General features: G+C 40.8%; 1 protein-coding gene across 1 annotated transcript in view; it reads right to left on the reverse strand.

The window, feature by feature from the left end:
- The window catches only part of spo11 (SPO11 initiator of meiotic double stranded breaks), a 32,545-nt gene that overhangs the window by 9,291 nt on the left and 1,959 nt on the right, over window positions 1-21,295 (reverse strand). The window contains exons 2-5 of the mRNA XM_061924049.1: window positions 16,397-16,510; window positions 12,605-12,693; window positions 12,465-12,531; window positions 12,290-12,398 (exon numbers count right to left, since the gene is read on the reverse strand). Of these exons, the coding sequence (XP_061780033.1) occupies window positions 12,290-12,398; window positions 12,465-12,531; window positions 12,605-12,693; window positions 16,397-16,510 (379 nt within the window). The remainder of the gene's footprint in view (window positions 1-12,289; window positions 12,399-12,464; window positions 12,532-12,604; window positions 12,694-16,396; window positions 16,511-21,295) is intronic.

A 21,295-nucleotide genomic window follows, 5' to 3' on the forward strand; every position in this document is an offset into this window, starting at 1 on the left:
GTACACCCTGGACAAGTCGCCACCTCATCGCAGGTGTTGTAGTTTATGTAAAACATATTTAAATCCTATCTAACATATTGTATTAAAGTGTGTTGTAGTTTATGTGAAACATATTTAAATCATATCTAACATATTGTATTGTAGTTTATGGTAAACATATTTAAATCATATCTAACATATTGTATTGTAGTTTATGGTAAACATATTTAAGTCATATCTAACATATTGTATTGAAGTGTGTTGTAGTCAGTGTTGGGTTAGTTACTGAAAACCAGTAACTAGTTACAGTTACTAGTTACATTATTTCAAAAGTAACTCAGTTACTAACTCAGTTACTTAAACCAAAAAGTAATGGGTTACTGTGGAAAGTAACTATTTAGTTACTTATATATATTTTTAAAATTTTTTAAGGCCCCATTAACAGCCTTCAGTTCAGTACTGTTATTGCACTGGAGAATAATACAATCTGTTGATCAACTTGACATGCATTTGCATCACTGAACTCTGCTAAGCAATGTGGTCTACATACAACACACAAAGACAAAGATATGTTTCAAAGGGCCAATTTGTTTCAGACCAGAACAAATTGACAAAACTATTTTAAATAGCTGCAACATAACATACATAAGTAACAAACAGCATAATAACAACATAGCTGTAAACCAAGAAAGGCACACTACATACATAAAGCCTAACCAGGCGTTTTTTTATCTCAAGGAATTCTGAAATAAAATCATGTCTGAAGCCCAGAGCACTCTACACATTTCCCCACTTAGTTTAGAGAAAAGGAAATATTAGCCTGGCCCACTAGTATCCCTCTTTAGGTTTGTGAACTTTATCGTCTAAGCATTTAGAGTGATGTGATAATCAAACACTCTAGAAGTCTAGAATGAAAGAGTATATAAGAGAATTGACAGAGTGTGTGTACCTTCAGTGTGCAGTGCCTCGTTAAAATCCAGCCGCTGTTGGAGGTGGAGGTGAAGTGTGTGTCTCTTTACTAGCTTCGTCAAAGCATGTTGTTTTTGTAGCTGTTTCAGCATATTTGAATGGCGAGGATAGGATCTTTGATCCAAGACTGTGACGACCGGGGCGCATTGTGATGCGGGGTTCGTTCTCTCAGGAATGCAGACGGGCGTCAGACACAGCGTGCAGGTAAGAAAGTATTTATTTAATAAATAACTTATACTGGAAAAAAAGAAAAGGGTGCTCATAGCACATAAGGCAAAAACTAAAAGAGCTAGCATGGGAGCTAGAAGGTAAAAAAAGGAATTTAGCATGGAAGCTAACAGGTACAGAGCCGGAACAAAAGTCGTCAACTGTTGCACGAAAACAAACTACGAAGCCAGAACGAATGACAGGGAGGACAGACTTAAATAATAATGTCAGTGATGACAAACAGGTGCGTGTCGGGAACAAACGCGGCAGGTGAAAATAATAAGCAGCCATGGCAACAAACTCAGGTGTACAAAACAGGTACTCAAGGAGTCCAAAACTAACCAAAAACACAAGTATCTTGAAAACGTAAATAAAAAATATGATCCGGGCAGCGGATCACAACAGTATCCCCCCTTAAGGGACAGATTCCAGATGTCCCTTTGAAAAACTAAACCCCCCCCAACTATAACAAAGTTCAAGAGTCCAGGGAGGGTGGAGGGAGGATTTGGCGGAGGGTCGCCAGGTCACATGTCCCCGAATCCACCGGGGACGAGTCAGGTGGCGGCGGCGAATGGAACGCCGCTGCCGGAGGCGAGGCGGGCGACCACGGAAAGGCCACATTTGTGGCTGCCGAGAAGGTGGACGTGAGTGGCACCAGAAGTTCAGCAGCCGGAGAGTTCTGCGACTACGTCTCGGGTGTCGCTGCTGTTTGCGCCACTGGCGTCCATACTCTAACCTCCGAGAGCGCCGCTTGCGCCGCCAGACCACCCGAGGTCGCTGAGACGACGAGGAGAGAGCAGACGTTGCCGTGGAAGCAGGAGGAAGCGTCGTCGTCGCCGTGGAAGCAGGAGGAAGCGTCGTCGTCCCCGTGGAAACAGGAGGAAGCGTCGTCGTCGCCGTGGAAACAGGAGGCGTCGTCGTCGCCGTGGAAACAGGAGGCGTCGTCGTGGAAACAGGAGGCGTCGTCGTCGCCGTGGAAGCAGGAGGCGCCGTCGCCGTGGAAGCAGGAGGCGCCGTCGCCGTGGAAGCAGGAGGCGCCGTCGCCGTGGAAGCAGGAGGCGCCGTCGCCGTGGAAGCAGGAGGCGCCGTCGCCGTGGAATCAGGAGGCGCCGTCGCCATGGAAGCAGGAGGCGCCGTCGCCATGGAAGCAGGAGGCGCCGTCGCCATTGAAGCAGGAGGCGCCGTCGCCATGGAAGCAGGAGGCGCCGTCGGCGTGGGCGGAGCCAGAGGCGGAGCCAGAGGCGGAGCAGGCGGCTCGTCTGTCGGCGTGGGCGGAGCCAGAGGCGGAGCAGGCGGCTCGTCTGTCGGCGTGGGCGGAGCCAGAGGCGGAGCAGGCGGCTCGTCTGTCGGCGTGGGCGGAGCCAGAGGCGGAGCAGGCGGCTCGTCTGTCGGCGTGGGCGGAGCCAGAGGCGGAGCAGGCGGCTCGTCTGTCGGCGTGGGCGGAGCAGGCAACGGAGTATCTGCGGGTGGTGAATGTCTCAGCTGGACTGCTGCGTTGGCCGTAGGTGGAATCATCACCTGCAGCGCGGAGAGTATACTGCCCAGCTGTCTCTCCAAAACATCAAGGCGGGCGTCTTGGCGTTCCGCCATGGCATTGACGCAAGCCCCAAGAACGCCAAACTGTTCCTCCTGTTGTCCAAGTTGTTTGGCCTGTTGGTGCAATGCCCTTTTTACTTGGTCGGTCACTGCGGGGTTTCGTGTGCTTTGCAGCGATGGAGCAGGAGGTGGAGAGGATGGTGTTTGCAGGACCACCAGGGTTGATGGTGGCGTCAGAGTGGCGGGCGTCCGGGCTGTCGTTGTCGTGGAAACAGGTGCTGGTACGGAAACCAGACTTGGAGTCGGTGCTGGTGCGGAAACCAGACTTGGAGTCGGCGCTGGTGCGGGAACCAGCCTTGGAGCCGGCGCTGGTGTGGGAACCAGCCTTGGAGCCGGCGCTGGTGTGGGAACCAGCCTTGGAGCCGGCGCTGGTGTGGGAACCAGCCTTGGAGCTGGCGCTGGTGTGGGAACCAGCCTTGGAGCCGGCGCTGGTGTGGGAACCAGCCTTGGAGCCGGCGCTGGTGTGGGAACCAGCCTTGGAGCCGGCGCTGGTGTGGGAACCAGCCTTGGAGCCGGCGCTGGTGTGGGAACCAGCCTTTGAGTCGGCGCTGGTGTGGGAACCAGCCTTGGAGCAGGAGGTTGTGGCTTAGCACGCCGAAGATCTGGTGGCGGAGGTCGGCATGGAGGTTTGGGCTTGGCTGGGTGCTGCTGTGCCCGCCCACTAGCAAAGCACCCAGTACTAGCCCCCCCCTCAAGAAGCGGATCCCAGACGCGTCTTGTGCAGTCTGGAACAGTCTTTAGGGGTGGGAAGGAGGAGGTGAGGAGGGGGGTAGGCTCCTCCCCTTTTAAATGTCCAAATTGTCTATTCATCTCCCCAATATGGGACTGTCGGGATGACCAGGAGGGAGAAAACAGAGGAGTGGGCGGAGTTTGAGCCCTAGGGGGTGGGGCCAAAGTAATTGGGGGCAGAGCTTGAAAACCAGAATGTGACTGGTACTGACTAGACTTATAATTAACAAAAATGTCCTGATAGTATTTAATTGTTGAATTAAAGTCATTTGGAGGCGGCTGACAGAAAGAATTGACTGAATTTAAAAAAATGTCTTCGTCTATGACGTCATCACCAGTGGACGGGATGACGTCATCCGCGCGGGTCTCCAGCTGACTGACAGCCCAATCAGTGAACTGTTTGGCAAAGTGAGTGATGGGATTACCAAACATCGGCGGAGGGGAATCATGGGCTGGTTGGCTGTGTTCCGGAGGGAAGAATTGCGGGGGTGGCGCGTCTCTGTCGCGAGCTGAAGCCGTCTTGTGCGACTTCCGCCTTCGCTGACGCGTGCGAGCGGGCTGAGAGCGGACCTCCCCGGGCCAGATGGAGTCGATCGGGACCAGAAAAACCTCCAGGTCCCCATATCATCTCCTCATCTGGAGAACAGCGGAGCGTCTCTGCTTCCATCGCTCGGAGGACCATCCACGCACCTTCATCCACCTCCGTCAAGCCCGTAGCGAAATAACTTTTTGCTGGCTTCGTACTGTGACGACCGGGGCGCATTGTGATGCGGGGTTCGTTCTCTCAGGAATGCAGACGGGCGTCAGACACAGCGTGCAGGTAAGAAAGTATTTATTTAATAAATAACTTATACTGGAAAAAAAGAAAAGGGTGCTCATAGCACATAAGGCAAAAACTAAAAGAGCTAGCATGGGAGCTAGAAGGTAAAAAAAGGAATTTAGCATGGAAGCTAACAGGTACAGAGCCGGAACAAAAGTCGTCAACTGTTGCACGAAAACAAACTACGAAGCCAGAACGAATGACAGGGAGGACAGACTTAAATAATAATGTCAGTGATGACAAACAGGTGCGTGTCGGGAACAAACGCGGCAGGTGAAAATAATAAGCAGCCATGGCAACAAACTCAGGTGTACAAAACAGGTACTCAAGGAGTCCAAAACTAACCAAAAACACAAGTATCTTGAAAACGTAAATAAAAAATATGATCCGGGCAGCGGATCACAACAAAGACACAACTTACATTCAACTAAAATGTTCTTTTCTTTGTGGTCGATAAAAGAAACGTACTGAAAATATCTCCATTTTAAGAAACTCGGCTTCAGGGTTCGCCATGACGTCTTGTTAGTAGACACGGACACGCCCCCTCCCACACACACACACACACACACACACACACACACACACAGACAGCGCTTCAATAAAACACTCAGATCTTCTCAGTTTCTAGCCGATACTACATAAAAAATAACGCAAAATAACGCAGTAACGCATCATGTAGTAACGGTAACTGAGTTACTGAATATAAAAAATAACGCGTTAGATTACTATTTACCGCCGACAGTAACAGCGTTACAGTAACGCGTTACTTTGTAACGCATTAGTCCCAACACTGGTTGTAGTTTATGTAAAACATATTTAAATCATATCTAACATATTGTATTGAAGTGTGTTGTAGTTTATGGTAAACATTTAAATCATATCTAACATATTGTATTGAAGTGTGTTGTAGTTTATGTAAAACATATTTAAATCATATCTAATATATTGTATTAAAGTAGGGCTGGGCGATATATCGAATATACTCGATATATCGCGGGTTTGTCTCTGTGCGACATAGAAAATGACAATATCGTGATATTCGAGTATATATTCTCACGCAGTTGCTTTTAGCTGCGGGCATTACACTACAGGCGTTTCTCACTCTTCCTTGTCTCTCCTTCTCACAGAGACTTAAAACAAGCGCACCTTCTTACATACGTCACATACTGCAACGTCATACGCCCTCGCGGAGCAGACAGGTCGCAGCATGGGTAAAGTTAGCTGTGACCGGTGCGAGTGGTAATATGAGAGAGAGAAGGTGCGTACCTGGTAACAAATGAAGAAATAATGAATTCCAAGAAAAACAGCACGGGGTCCATCGTCTGGCGGTGATTTGGCTTCCAGCGGGAAGATGTCGAACAAGTATGCGGCAAAAGCGTTGCTACAAAAAGTAGCACCTACTGCTAATTTGTAGCATCATTTGAAAAGTCACCCGCTAGAGAATGAAGAGTGCTTGAAACTCCGCATGTCAACATCTCCGTTCGGTGCCATACCCACAAAATGCCGAAGCAACCATTTCCAGATCAACACCGTATGAAAAAATTAGTCAACAACAGAAGGAGACAACGTCCGCAGTAACCTACCACACAGAAAAGGACATAAACAATTTGATTTCATATTATGCAGCTAATTTTTATTTGACAGCACTGTTTCCCACACATTCATTTATTTGTGGCGGCCCGCCACGAAAAAATTACGTCCGCCACAAATAGATTTTTCGGCTTTTGACTCGCTCGACCGCTCATAAAAGCAATGGGACTCTGTCTGTGAATGTTGCTTGTAGTTACAATTCTGGTGCAGTAGGTGGCAGTAGCCTACTATGCATTGTAACTCCGCCAATAGCACTTAATTCACCTGGTGGGCCAGAAGAAGAAGAAGAAGACGACGACGACGAAGTAAAAGAAAAACGGACCAACCGGATCAAAATACGAGGGTAAGACGTCTTGGCAAACAACTTCAAAAGTGGTCCGAACCTGTGCAGTGTGCAGCACCGACTCGGATTTTCTTAATTTTTATTTTCGGGATTTGAATGCATTTATTTTGAAAAGACAGCTGGAGAGAGACGGGAGAGGGGGGATTGATGCAGAGCAAAGCGAATCGAACTGGGTCGCCGCAGCGGGTGCTCTACCAGGTGAGATAGGTTATAGCTGCATCGCTCGCGGCTCGTCATATATTTAACGTTAATCCGCGATTTCACCGAGCGTTTCACTGACGATGAGCAGCCTGACGCTACTTCATTAACACCGCCGCTGTTTGACTCTGGGTCCGGGGCAGACGCACGTAATAACAATCACCTGTTTTCATACCGACGAGCTAACGTGTCCAGGTTATAACCCTGTTGTCAATAAACACACGTGGAAACGGTGCTTCAGATACTGCATTAATACTGAAGCTAAATTGTCCACTGTCCACTGCAGCATGTGAATGCAATGAAAAGAATAAAATCTGAGCCAACCAGCTGTTAAAATGTTGTCCAGGTTAATGTTTTGGCCATTAAAGGCCCTTCATTTCAAGATTTCAACTGTGATCGGGCTTTAAACAGGTGGCTGACCTGTTCAGATGGGTGTAACTGCTACTGGTCAAATAATGTGAAATAGCATTTAATTTTACATGTATGCAATGCCATTTAAATGTAATTATAGAGAATAATAATAATTTTAGTAAGATATAAGCCATGAGCACTACACAGCCAGAAAAAAACCTAGGCAGGACAAGTAAAAATATTGGGGCAAGTAGATTTGAGAAGTCGGGCAAGTAGAAAAAAACCTTAACGTTGAACCCTGCATGTGTTGAGCTGCTGCCACTTAAGGGTAGACGGCACTGTACATAGAGCGGTTCTGCTCGTTAGTAATAAATTCTAATGTTGGATGTTCACTCCTTCACACAGATGATGTATGCACTAATTAAAGGGGCAGAGCTTTAAGAGAAATTTTAGCTTTTATATTTTATAAAATATATTTTTTGTAAGAACCACAATTAATAAATATATTTCAGTGAATAACTAATTGTTCAAATCTGTATATAAATATGTACATAAAGTGTTGTAATTATATTCCAACTCCGCGTTCTTCTTGGTCATTGCCGCCGCCACCCCCCGACCACACCACCACAAATAGATGCCTGTCCTGTGGGAAACACTGGACAGTTATTGAAATATTTTGTGTGACATCATGTACAAAAGTGCACTTTATTTGTTTGAAACTATTGTAGTGGCGTTCTGTACAAAAAGTGCACTTTAATATAGTGTTGTTTTGATATGTCATCTTAGTGACATCATGCACAAAAGTGCACTAATAGCTTGTTTTAAAATGTCTCTGACAATCTTGCACTTTCTGTTTTGAAATGACATGAATGTTTGTGCCACTGCTTAATAACTGTTTAATAAATACAGTATTGGTAAATTGACTTAATTGTGGTGTCCCTCTCTGCATGAAAGTTTAAAATGAACATTTATTAATGTAGTATGAACAAGAATGTTTTAATGTGGACACATAGAATCATCATACTGGTGTGATTATATGCAAGGCTAAGGCAAAATATCGAGATACTGTATATATCGTGTATCGTGACATGGCTTAAAAATATCGAGATATTAAAAAAGGCCATATCGCCCAGCCATACTTTACACTACTTTATATTACAAATGGCAACAGTAGAGAGTGAATGTCCCATAACAAGAAGATACCATGAATTGATTAACGTGGACCCCGACTTAAACAAGTTGAAAAACTTATTCGGGTGTTACCATTTAGTGGTCAATTGTACGGAATATGTACTGTACTGTGCAATCTACTAATAAATGTTTCTATCAATCAAAGAGAAAAAGACAAAGCTTATCGACTACGGTATCGGCACGGACTACAGTGGCAAATTTTCAGGACTTATGCAGAACTCAAAAACACATCAGCAGGTTCCAGACGGTAAAAATTTTTACACACACCATAATAATACTTGTATCTCTGACTATGGTAGCCATAATGGGTCGACAATCCATCAAGCAGTGCGGCTTCAAAGTCATACTAAAACATTTTGACAGATTTTTGAGCGCTGTGTGTAATGTTCTTTATTTTCAATGGAACATTTAAAGTTTTGGTGTTTTTTACTGGCGTCATATTGCAGTCTGCACGTATCTCTTATGTGTAAATGGCAGAGGTGGGACCAAGTCATTGTTTTGCAAGTCACAAGTAAGTCTCAAGTCTTTGCCCTCAAGTCCGAGTCAAGTCCTGAGTCAAGACAGGCAAGCCCCGAGTCAAGTCCAAAGTCAAGACTGGAAAGTCTCAAGTCAAGTCCTAAGTCCTGCATTTTGAGTTTTGAGTCCTTTCAAGTCCTTTTAACCACAGACTAATATATTAACACAGATTGTGTATGCTTTTCAAACGCTGTATTTATTTATTAAAACAAGTGCATTTTAAATTGCAGGAAAGAAAATTGTGCTGACATTGCACTTTATAATAGCACTATTAACCAGTCATTTTAAACATTAACTCATTCCTTTACAGAACAAACACATTGAAAAATAAAGTGCAAATGTACTTATTTGTACAAAAGTGTTAACATTGAAAAAACATGACATATACGTGAACATAACAAAAAAGTTGTACTTTTTATATGTCAGGGCCCTATGCTGCATTGCATTTGCAAAAGACCAAATTAGCCAAGAGTCTGTCAGTCATTTGTGCACGATGGGGGCATAGTATGATGTCACCATGGCTGAAAACTCGCTCCACTGGAGCACTGGAGGCAGGCACTGCCAAGACTCTCATGGCCACTCGGAACAGTGAAGGAAGAGTCTTCATGTTCAATGCCCAGAACAAAAGGGGGAGAGAGTTGTTTTGGGTTGGTGCACTACTTGTAAGTGTATCTTGTGTTTTTTATGTTGATTTAATTAAAAAAAGAAAAGAAAAAAAATTTCTTGTGCGGCCCGATACCAATCGATCCACGGACCAGTACCGGGCCGTGGTTGGGGACCACTGAGGTAAACAACCAACAGTATGTCAGAAAGCTAGCTAAAACGGTACACATATATATAATATAGTATACATTTTAACTGACCTTTATTTTACTATTTTTGTCTTTTTTTAGGTGGCTAAAATACGCGGTGCTGCTGACCGCCGTCTAACGTTACGTGTGACATATTGACTAACGTAACACTGCTTAAAAAAATCACTGAACAAAAAGTATGAATAAGGTAGTGAACTGCAACAGATTCCCGTGTTTGCAATAACGTTATAACGTTAGCAGTGAGTTTACAGCCTCACTGATTTAACTACACAGCAAATAAAAGTCACGTTACTTAGCCAATAAACGTTATCTTACATTCAAAACTTACCGTTCTTTGTGCAACTTCAAATGCCGGACGAAGTTGGAAGTTGTTGCCTCTCCATCAGTAATTTTCGAACCGCATGTGTTGCATACTGCAAACCGTTTTGTGTTGACCACCTCGTAATTTTTATACCCAAACAAAATTATTTTAGGTATCATTTTTTGTTCACTGGCGTGTGGTTTGGACATGTCTTCTTCGTTGGTTGTCCTGCAATTTGATTGGATGAATGCTGTGTGATGAAAACAAAGTAGATCTAATTTGATTGGCTGTTGTACTGAGAGCACACCAGCTGACACACGCAACGCTGATAGACAAGTACACAATGAAAAATACGGAGCGCTCCCGAATAACTTTTTCATCTTTGGGTTTTGGGGAAAGTAGTAAGTCATGTCAAGTCATGTCAATTCAAAAGGCTCAAGTCCAAGTGAAGTCACAAGTCATTGATGTTAAAGTCTAAGTCGAGTTGCAAGTCTTTTTACATTTTGTCAAGTCGAGTCTAAAGTCATCAAATTCATGACTCGAGTCTGACTCGAGTCCAAGTCATGTGACTCGAGTCCACACCTCTGGTAAATGGCATCTACTGGTCACATTTATTATTACACCATGTACCAAATAAATTAGCTTGGAGGTCGCCAAGCACAACCAAAATTATTCCGTACATTGGGCGCCCCGGGTTATAAGGCGCACTGTCAATTTTTTATAAAATGAAAGGATTTTAAGTGCGCCTTATAGTCTGAAAAATACGGTATTTGAAGCCAATCAATCAATCAATCAAAGTTTACTTATATAGCCCTAAATCACGAGTGTCTCAAAGGGCTGCACAAGCCACAATGACATCCTTGGCTCAGATCCCACATCAGGGTAAGAAAAAACTCAACCCAATGGGATGACAATGAGAAACCTTGGAGGGGACCGCAGATGTGGGGACCCCCCACCCGGGGGGCCGGTGCAATGGACATCGAGTGGATCTAGCATAATAGTGTGAGAGTCCAGTCCATAGTGGATCTAACATAATAGTGTGAGAGTACAGTCCATAGTGGATCTAACATAATAGTGTGAGAGTCCAGTCCATAGTGGATCTAACATAATAGTGAGAGTCCAGTCCATAGTGGATCTACCGTATTTTCCGCACCATAAGGCGCCCTGGCTTAAAAGCCGCGCCTTCAATGAACGGCATATTTCAAAACTTTGTCCACCTATAAGCCGCCCGGTGTTGTAAGCCGCATCTAACTGCGCTAAAGGAATGTCAAAAAAAACAGTCAGATAGGTCAGTCAAACTTTAATAATATATTAAAAACCAGCGTTCTAACAACTCTGTTCACTCCCAAAATGTACGCAAATGTGCAATCACAAACATAGTAAAATTCAAAATAGTGTAGAGCAATAGCAACATAGTGTTGCTCGAACGTTAATGTCACAACACACAAAATAAACATAACGCTCACTTTCTGAAGTTATTCTTCATTCATAAATCCCTCGAATTATTCTCCTTCGTTGTCCGAATTGAAAAGTTGGGCGAATGTGGGATCCAAAATGTCGTCTGGCGCTGTCTCCCTGCCTCCCTGTCTTGGTGAACGTCACGTGTGTTCGCCTTCTGTCATCCACTGTTCCCACGCAGTTAGCAGTCTAGCTTCGAATGCCCTGTTGACACCAATATCTAGCGGCTGGAGGTCTTTTGTCAATCCACCCGGAATGACGGCGAGTATTGAATTAAGCGCGTAAGCGTGTCTCTTAATGTGATGTGTTATGAGCTAGCAAATATAACAACTACACTACCCAGCATGCAACGATAGTGACGAGCATGCGCGGTAGCCCTGAGAAGCGTTGTTGTATGCTGGGAGTTAGAATATGGTTATGAGCACGCTGTGAGTAAACGTTGAGAACTCAGTTAACACGCCTCATCTGCATTATTTATAATTAGACAGACAACACACTTAATAGGAGCCATTTTGGGGTCTTTACATAAACACACAAATGGAAATGAAACGTCACATATCCCAGCATGCACCGCGCGCTTCTTCTACGGGGAAAAAAGATGGTGGCTGTTTACCGAAGTTGCGAGACCGAAACTTTATGAAAATGAATCTTAATATTTATGCATATATAAAGCGCACCGGGTTATAAGGCGCACTGTCAGCTTTTGAGAAAATGTGTGGTTTTTAGGTGCGCCTTATAGTGCGGAAAATACGGTAACTTAATAGTGTGAGAGTACAGTCCATAGTGGATCTAACATAATAGTGTGAGAGTACAGTCCGTGGATCTAACATATTAGTGTGAGAGTACAGTCCATAATGGATCTAACATAATAGTGTGAGAGTCCAGTCCATAGTGGATCTAACATAATAGTGAGAGTCCAGTCCATAGTGGATCTAACTTAATAGTGTGAGAGTACAGTCCATAGTGGATCTAACATAAAACTGTGAGAGTCCAGTCCGTAGTGGGGCCAGCAGGAGAGTTATTGTTTGATCTTTGTAATTTTTACCTAACTGTACAACACATCAGGGCAGCTGTTTTTAAATGTGCTCCACAAATGAAACTTGGCCATGAATCATTAAAATACAGCGGAAAAAACTGCCTATTTTGTGCCTGAAAATAGACAAGAATACAAAATGTGCCCCTTTTGAGAAGAATGTGTTTGGATGATGCACACATTTGGAGCCACTTACCACCCGCAAAGATCTTCGCGGAACCTCCAGCATGCAGGACACATCATCCACTATTCGATCCAGGCTTCTCTGGGAGCCAAACAGCTGTTGGTGCTGGTAGAAGATCTCCCTGTGGGGTAGACACATTCCTTCACAATTTGGACCTGACTTGGAAGCATGCTGACGTTTTGATAACCTTTTTGTTGCGTAGGAGTTGCTCTGCACCAGAGTGTAAATGACAGACAGAATCCTGACAATCTGGGCTGCGAGCAGGAGAAACATTCAATAAGAAGGTCTTGAGGAATGTCCGCTGTAAAAAACTAGTAGTCATCTTACCAAATCTAGTGGCAGTTGTTGGGCAGCTACTTCTGATCGTCGTGACGACACACGGTGAACTCATCTGAAGTCCGATGGCACTGTCAAATCTAAAGAGTTAAATGTCAGTCAGGCAGAAATGATGAGCATAAACCATTAAATATGGCAAAACATTGTTTTATTATGATGAAGTCTGCCATTATTAGTGGTCTTCTTTAATTATTTGACAGGGACGTACGATCAAACATAGGTAACCGATGTACATCAGAAGGCTCATTTGCAACCCTGGTCTCTGGTTAGGTTTTTGAAGAAAACTTAAGGTGGGAAACAAATTCAAAAGGATTAAGACAAGTAGAAGAAAAAATACATGAAAAATAATGGTCCCATTTGCCTATATTATATCCGGTTCTGGCGCTCACACTCCTGACTTTCCTTAAGTCACTTTTTCAGTGGAGAAACGTTTGATGTCTGACTGTGACTTTGGTTCCAGTGGCAAAGAGTTCCACAGATGTGAGGCCTTCACTGAGAACACAGACTGACCCAGACTCGTTACATTACTCCTTCGGTTTATTTATTTCTAATTTCCATAACCTCCTTCATCCATCTCTTCAATATGTTTCTAATTTCCATAACCTCCTTCTTCAACCTCATCTATGTATTTCTCATTTCTAGAACCTCCTCCATCCATCTCTTCTACGTATTTCTAATTTCCATAACCTCCATTATCAATCTCATCTATGTAATTCTAATTTCCAGAACCTCCTTCATCCATCTCTTTAATTTATTTCTAATTTCCATAACCTCCTTACACCTAGGGATGATGTTCGAAACCAATTCTCCCGGTTGTTTGATAACAAAAGAACCGTTCGATAAGAAAAGAACCGATTCCATGGACTCGAATCCCTTTTTTTTTTTTTTTGTCCTGTCCAGCTTCTCAGGCAAATCATATAGTTGATGTACAGTAGATGCCCATAACGGCTGTTCAGATTTACTTTACAAAAGAGAAGTGTAGGATACTTCTCTTGTTGCCTTATTTGTATTTGACTATATTAAATGTATTTATATTATCATTTCATGCAGCCGGGCCGGAGCAGGAGGGGATAGAAAGAGAAAAAAAGGACGACAGAGGGGGAATTGTGGGGACAAGAGGGGGATTAGACAGAGAGACAAAAACAACAACAGCAAACACAACAATAACAACAACAACAACAACAACAATAGAGCAACATCAGCAAATACGATATGTACAAATATGATGGTAAAAGTGATAGCAAAGAAGAAATTAGCAAAATAAATAATAATACAGAAATGACAATGAGCATTATTACACTACAAATGGAGCAATACAAATACCAATAGAAATAGCGCTATTGATAATGAACAATACCAATAATTTACCTCTATTATCAACAATACAGTCGTTCAAATGCAACAATACATATACCGTATTTTTCGGACTATAAGTCGCTCCGGACGAAAATGCACAATAAAGACAAAAAACAACATATATACGTCGCACTGAAGTATAAGTCGCATTTTTGGGGGAAATTTATTTGATAAAATCCAACACCAAGAATAGACATTTGAAAGGCAATTCAAAATAAATAAAGAATATTGAACAACAGGCTGAATAAGTGTACGCCATATAACGCACAAATAACCAACTGAGAACGTGCCTGGTATGTTAACGTAACATATTATGGTAAGAGTCATTCAAATAACTATAACATATAGATCATGCTATACGTTTACCAAACAATCTGTCACTCCTGATCGCTAAATCCCATGAAATCTTCCTCCCCGGTGTCGCTCCTGGTATGCGCCGCTCCTTTTCTTTCAACGAGGACTGCAGTAATGTTAGCTAGACTAACGTTACATAAACATAGTCAGTAGCTAACGGTAACGTTAGCCTTTTTGTATGTGTCTGATAACGTTAACGTTATCTTGTAACCTACACCACTCCAGAGTTTGCAGGTCTGTCTAATAAACTAGTGCTTTCTTTCTTTCTTTAGTTTATTTTGTACATGAACACACATACAGCATAACACATCACAGTTTCATATAATTTCACTTTACATCATGTCCGAAAAGGAGTAGGAAGGAGTAAAGCTTATTTAATCCTACCCCTTTCACACTTCAGAGCGTTTACAAATATATACATCATTTACTGACCTTTTTATAATAAAATAACATCTGTAAATTAGTATATACAACAGTTTTGTAATATGTAATTAATTAATTCAGTTATTATAAATATACTGAGATGAAGAATATCTTATTTTCAATAAGGTTGAAAGTATTTCTCATAATTCTTCTTTGTACTTTGTAAGCACTATTAATTTGAACAACCTCTTAAAGTGGATCACATCAGTACAATGTTTAAGTTCATTACTTAATCAATTCCATCATTTAATTCCACATACTAATGCTAAAGACTTAATAACAGACACCCTAGTCTTCACATTCAGCTAATTACCCCCCTAATTCTATGCAGTCATTCCTGGAGGAGGCCACACTGATGGACCCCAGAAGGATGTTCCAATAGCAGCAGAAGTGCACTTTTTGGAGAGCTGTATTATTTTCAGTTTTGTGCCCAAGGGACTGATTTTATTTAACACTATATTATTATTTATACACCTATAGTGATCACAGAGACAGGTTGTTTTTGTGTTGTGTCTGAAAAATCACACTTAATATACTTTGGGCAACAACAGTCGATATTTATTTTTTTTATTTTATTTTTTTAGTGAGGTAACAACAGTCAATATGTATGTATTTATTTATGTATTATTATTTTTTCTTATAAAATAAAAGTGAGCTTTTGTTAAACCAAATATTGTGTTTTTTTTTCCATATACAACAATCTATCTGGATTCAATAAGACAATCGATAAGGAATCGGTTCGATAAGAGGATTCGATAATGGGCTCGAACTCGATAATTTCTTATCAAACATCATCCCTACTTACACCACTAATTAAGACAATTAAAAATAGCTTTTAAAAAGGAGAGATGTATATATTTATCAAAATGTTGTTGTTAAGGGAAAAATTGAGCATTGTGATGCATCTGTAAAATTAATACGCATAATAGGTAAATATTACATGTCATTATGAATGTTACTAGATTACATATATACTTACGGTATGATGAAAATATGTAAATATTACATTTATTATGAATGTTACTACATTACATATATACTTACAGCATGATGAAAATATGTAAATATTACATGTCATTATGAATGTTACTACATTACAAATATACACACAGTATGTCTATAAAACGATGATGGAAGTTAACGAATGTTTTTTAGAGCACCGTTTAGGCGGAATAGAGCGATTCCCACTGACTCTTTGTTAAATGACTTTTGCTAGCATTTATTTACGAGTTAGAATGCATTAAAAAAAAAAAACATGTGTTCTTGTCTTACATAAGGATTGTGAAAGATAGACCACATTCCAAAAAGAGTGCACATCCCTTTTAACTACTTCAGGTTCTTTGATTTGTTTTCCTTTAAAGCAGCAGGAAGTTGTTTCAACTTCAATCTCTGTGGCCTGAAGTACTTTTTTGCTGCTAACACCTGGCAACCTCCCGTGGTTATTTAAAACTTCCCCATGTAGGACTTCAGAGAGAAGAGACATTTTTCCCCATTAAAGGAAATGTAAAAGCGAACCGCTCAGCTTGTGTGGGCTGACCACCTGCACAAAGTCATTTGGCAAGTGTTTCTCTCCTTTTTGCACGAGATCGTGTGTTTATTTTTCAAATGGCTCGCACGTATTCAAATCATCTTGTTTGTAGATGAGCTCACCTGATGTTGTCCCAGCTGGATCTATTGGGCAGCACCAAGACCGGTGCCTCGTCCTTAGACAGACTGCTCACTATTTGCAGGATGACCTTCTCAATGCGCTCCAAAATCTCCCCGCTGGATAGAAAAGGATTCCACTATTTAGACAACATGATGACTCACTCACATACTAACAAACATGACATACTAAGTCAAAGTTGACATTCCTGTGCAAGGCAGTTAACACAAGCAAAACACAGTCATTTAAATGACATTTAAGGGGGATCATTTGTCATTAATGAAAAGTCAAATCTACATTATGTTTAGTGACTGTAAACGTTAGCATTTCTCACTCCGTATCTTTAACTTGTGGTGCAGCAACTAACTAATATCAGTGTCATGGCACTCAAATCAATCTTATAAAAGGAATATTAACTAACTATTACCGTAATAAACATTTAGCTGATTCTAACTAGCGAATGCTAACTAGCGAATGTTCATATTGCATCCACAATATGAACCAAATAGTTGAACAATTTAATGATTACTTTGTTAATATCGGAACAAATCTGGAACAAAGAATTCCAAATGTAGATGATGGGTCAGTTGAGGACTTGAATGAGCTCATAGACAGAAATCCCGATTCAATGTTTCTTAAAGGGGAACATTATCACAATTTCAGAATGGTTAAAACCATTAAAAATCAGTTCCCAGTGGCTTATTATATTTTTCGAAGTTTTTTTCAAAATTTTACCCATCACGCAATATCCCTAAAAAAAGCTTCAAAGTGCCTGATTTTAACCATCGTTATAAACACCCGTCCATTTTCCTGTGACATCATATAGTGAAGCCAACACAAACAAACATGGCGGAAAGAACAGCAAGCTATAGCGACATTAGCTCGGATTCAGACTCAGATTTCAGTGGCTTAAGCGATTCAACAGGATACGAATGTATTGAAACGAAAGGTTGTAGTGTGGAGGCAGGTAGCGAAAACGAAATTGAAGAAGAAACTGAAGCTATTGAGCCATATCGGTTTGAACCGTATGCAAGCGAAACCGACGAAAACGACACGACAGCCAGCGACACGGGAGAAAGCGAGGACGAATTCGGCGATCGCCTTCTAATCAACGATTGGTATGTGTTTGTTTGGCATTAAAGGAAACTAACAACTATGAACTAGGTTTACAGCATATGAAATACATTTGGCAACAACATGCACTTTGAGAGTGCAGACAGCCCAATTTTCATTAATTAATATATTCTGTAGACATACCCTCATCCGCGCTCTTTTCCTGAAAGCTGATCTGTCCAGTTTTGGAGTTGATGTCAGCAGGCCAGGGAAGCTAGGGTCGATAGCTCGCTCGTCTGCGAGAACAAACTGCCGCCATTGCTTGCCGTGCTACCGAGGACCTTTGTCCCTGAATTGCTCACACACTCCGGCAGATTCAATGGGGGTCTGGCGGCAGATTTCTTTGATTTTATCGTTGGAAATGCATCTGCTTTGAGTGTCACACATTTTTGCCATCTCTGTCGTAGCATAGCTTTTGTCGGTAAAGTGTGCGGAACAAACGTCCAATTTCTTGCCACTTTCGCATCTTTGGGCCACTGGTGCAACTTGAATCCGTCCCTGTTCGTGTTGTTACACCCTCCGACAACACACCGACGAGGCATGATGTCTCCAAGGTACGGAAAACAGTCGAAAAAAACGGAAAATAACAGAGCTGATTTGACTCGGTGTTTGAGAAAATGGCGGATTGCTTCCCGATGTGACGTCACGTTGTGACGTCATCGCTCCGAGAGCGAATATTAGAAAGGCGTTTAATTCGCCAAAATTCACCCATTTGGAGTTCGGAAATCGGTTAAAAAAAATATATGGTCTTTTTTCTGCAACATCAAGGTATATATTGACGCTTACATAGGTCTGGTGATAAAGTTCCCCTTTAAGAATGTGACAAAAGAAGAAATAATCAAAATTGTAAAAAAATTGTAAATCTAAGACCTCAACCGACTGTCATGGAATAGATATGGTAACAATAAAAAAGGTTATAGAAGAAATTTCAGAACCTCTGACATATATCAGAAACCTATCATTTCTAACCCGCAAATTTCCATACAAAATGAAAATTGCGAAAGTCGTACCAATTTATAAGAATGGAGATATACACCAGTTTACCAACTACAGACCGGTTTCACTACTTCCACAATTGTCCAAAATCATGGAAAAACTACTCAATGCCCGATTAGATATATTTATCAACTAAAGTGGAACGCTCGTGGAGAACCAATATGGATTCCGAGCAAATATCTCAACATCGATAGCATTAATCAAAATAACAAAGGAAATTACCAATGCAGTATTCATGGACTTAACAAAAGCATTTGACACGATTAGTCATGATATTTCAATAAAATGTTTTTAACAATATGGCTTCAGAGGATTGGTCTTGGACTGGGTAAGAAGCTATTTAACCAACAGGAAGCAATATGTGAAGATGGGTGAAAATATGTCATCACAGCTAGATATATCTTGTGGTGTACCCCAGGGATCAATACTAGGACCAAGATTGTTTACTCTTTATATCAGGGGTCCCCAAACTTTTTGACTCGGGGGCCGCATTGGGTTAAAAAATTTGGCCGGGGGCCAGACTGTATATATATATATGTATATATATATATATATATATATATATATATATATATATATATATATATATATATATATATATATATATATACATATATATATATATAGACTTATACTTGCTTTTTATTGTCATTCAAATTAGAACTTTACAGTACAGATAAGAACATAGTTTCGTTACATAAGCTCATGGTAGTGCAGGATAAAAAAGCAATAAGGTGCATATATAAATAAATAAATAAATAGATTACTGTACAGATAAATATATTGCACTTTTTCACATGCATCCACGTTTATGTATGTATGTTATATTGTCTTTTTTTATTCCAGCGAGTTAATCCATTTTGGGGGGAGTTGAGGGGATAATTATGATGCGTTCAAGAGTCATATATATATATATATATATATATATATATATATATATATATATATATATATATATATATATATATATATATATATATATATATATATATATATATATATATATATATCTATCAGGGGTCAGCAACCCAAAATGTTGAAAGAGCCATATTGGACCAAAAATACAAAAACAAATCTGTCTGGAGCCGCAAAAAATTAAAAGCCATATTACATACAGATAGTGTGTCATGAGATATAAATTTAATTAAGATGACTTAAAGGAAACTAAATGACCCCAAATATACCTACAGATGAGGCATAATGATGCAATATGTACATATAGCTAGCCTAAATAGCATGTTAGCATCGATTAGCTTGCAGTCATGCAGTGACCAAATATGTCTGATTAGCACTCCACACAAGTCAATAACATCAACAAAACTCACCTTTGTGCGTGCATGCACAACGTTAAAAGTCTGGTGGACAAATTGAGACAGAAAAAGAAGTGGCATAAAACACGTCTTAGAAAGTCAGAGAAAGTTATACATGTAAACAAACTAGGGTGAGTTCAAGGACCGCCAAAATTAGTAGGGCAAAACGGTGCTCGCCAAAAACTCGAATCAGTGAAGCATGTTTAATATAAACGGTGTGCTTTGTAACAATTAGGGAGGTTTGTGTCATGTTTGTCCTCCTACAGAAACCCTATTAAAACAAAAAAAAAAAATTTTTTTCCCCTCATCTTTTTCCATTTTTCATACATTTTTGAAAAATGTATGAAAAAGCATGCGGCTCTAGAGCCGCGGGTTGCCGATCCCTCTTATAAATATATATATATATATATAGAGAGAGAGAGAGAGAGAGAGAGAGAGAGAGAGAGAGAGAGAGAGAGAGAGAGAGAGAGAGAGAGAGAGAGTATATACATTGTCTTTATAATCCGTTTTGTCATTTAACATCAATGAACATTGATGTTCATCAACATTTAACATTGTCACGTTATCGATGGGAAAATTCATTTTTAGACAATGTGATTTGCCTGAGCGGCTAGGAGACACCAAGAGTAACAAGCGGTAGAAAGTGGATTAGAAAGGAAAGATTAAAAAAAATATATATATATATATATATATATATAACTTGGGACTTCCTGTGGGCCGGATTTTGGATGCTGGGGGGCTGGATCCGGCCCGCGGGCCGTAGTTTGGGGACCCCTGTTTTATATAAACGACATTTGTAAAGTTACAAAGGACTTAAAGTTAGTTTTATTTGCAAACGACACAACTGCTTTCTGTTCAGGAGAGAACACACAAAAGCGAATACAAATAATACCAGAAAAAAATTAACAAATTAAAAAGATGGTTTGACAAAAACAGACTATCCTTCAATCTCAGTAAAACTAAAATAGCGCTATTCGGTAACAGTAGAAAAGAGCATCATGCACGAATACAAATAGACAGAGTAGATATTGAAAGGGTAAAAGAAACCAGATATTTGGGAGTATTAATAGATGATAAAATGAACTGGAAATCTCATATACAAAATAAGGTGGCAAGAAATAGTTCAATAATGAACAAAGCAAAATATGTCCTGGGCCAAAAATCACTTCATATTCTCTACTGCTCGCTAGTGTTACCATATCTGAGTTATTGTGCAGAAATATGGGGATATAACTACAAATGTGCGCTTCATTCATTACCGTTACAAAAAAGATTGATTAGACTTATACGTAACGTTGGATATAGAGAACATACAAACCCTTTAAAATATTGAGTCAAAAATATTGAAGTTCGATGATTTGGTAAAATTGCAAATAGCTATGATGATGTGCAAAGCAAACTATAACCTGCTACCCAAGAATGTACAATTCTTCTCAACTAAAGAGGAGAAATATAACCTTAGAGGAAATACTAATTTAAAACATT

The sequence above is a fragment of the Nerophis lumbriciformis genome, linkage group LG01 (genome assembly GCF_033978685.3).
Source record: "Nerophis lumbriciformis linkage group LG01, RoL_Nlum_v2.1, whole genome shotgun sequence".
In the NCBI taxonomy this organism is placed as follows: Eukaryota; Metazoa; Chordata; class Actinopteri; order Syngnathiformes; family Syngnathidae; genus Nerophis; species Nerophis lumbriciformis.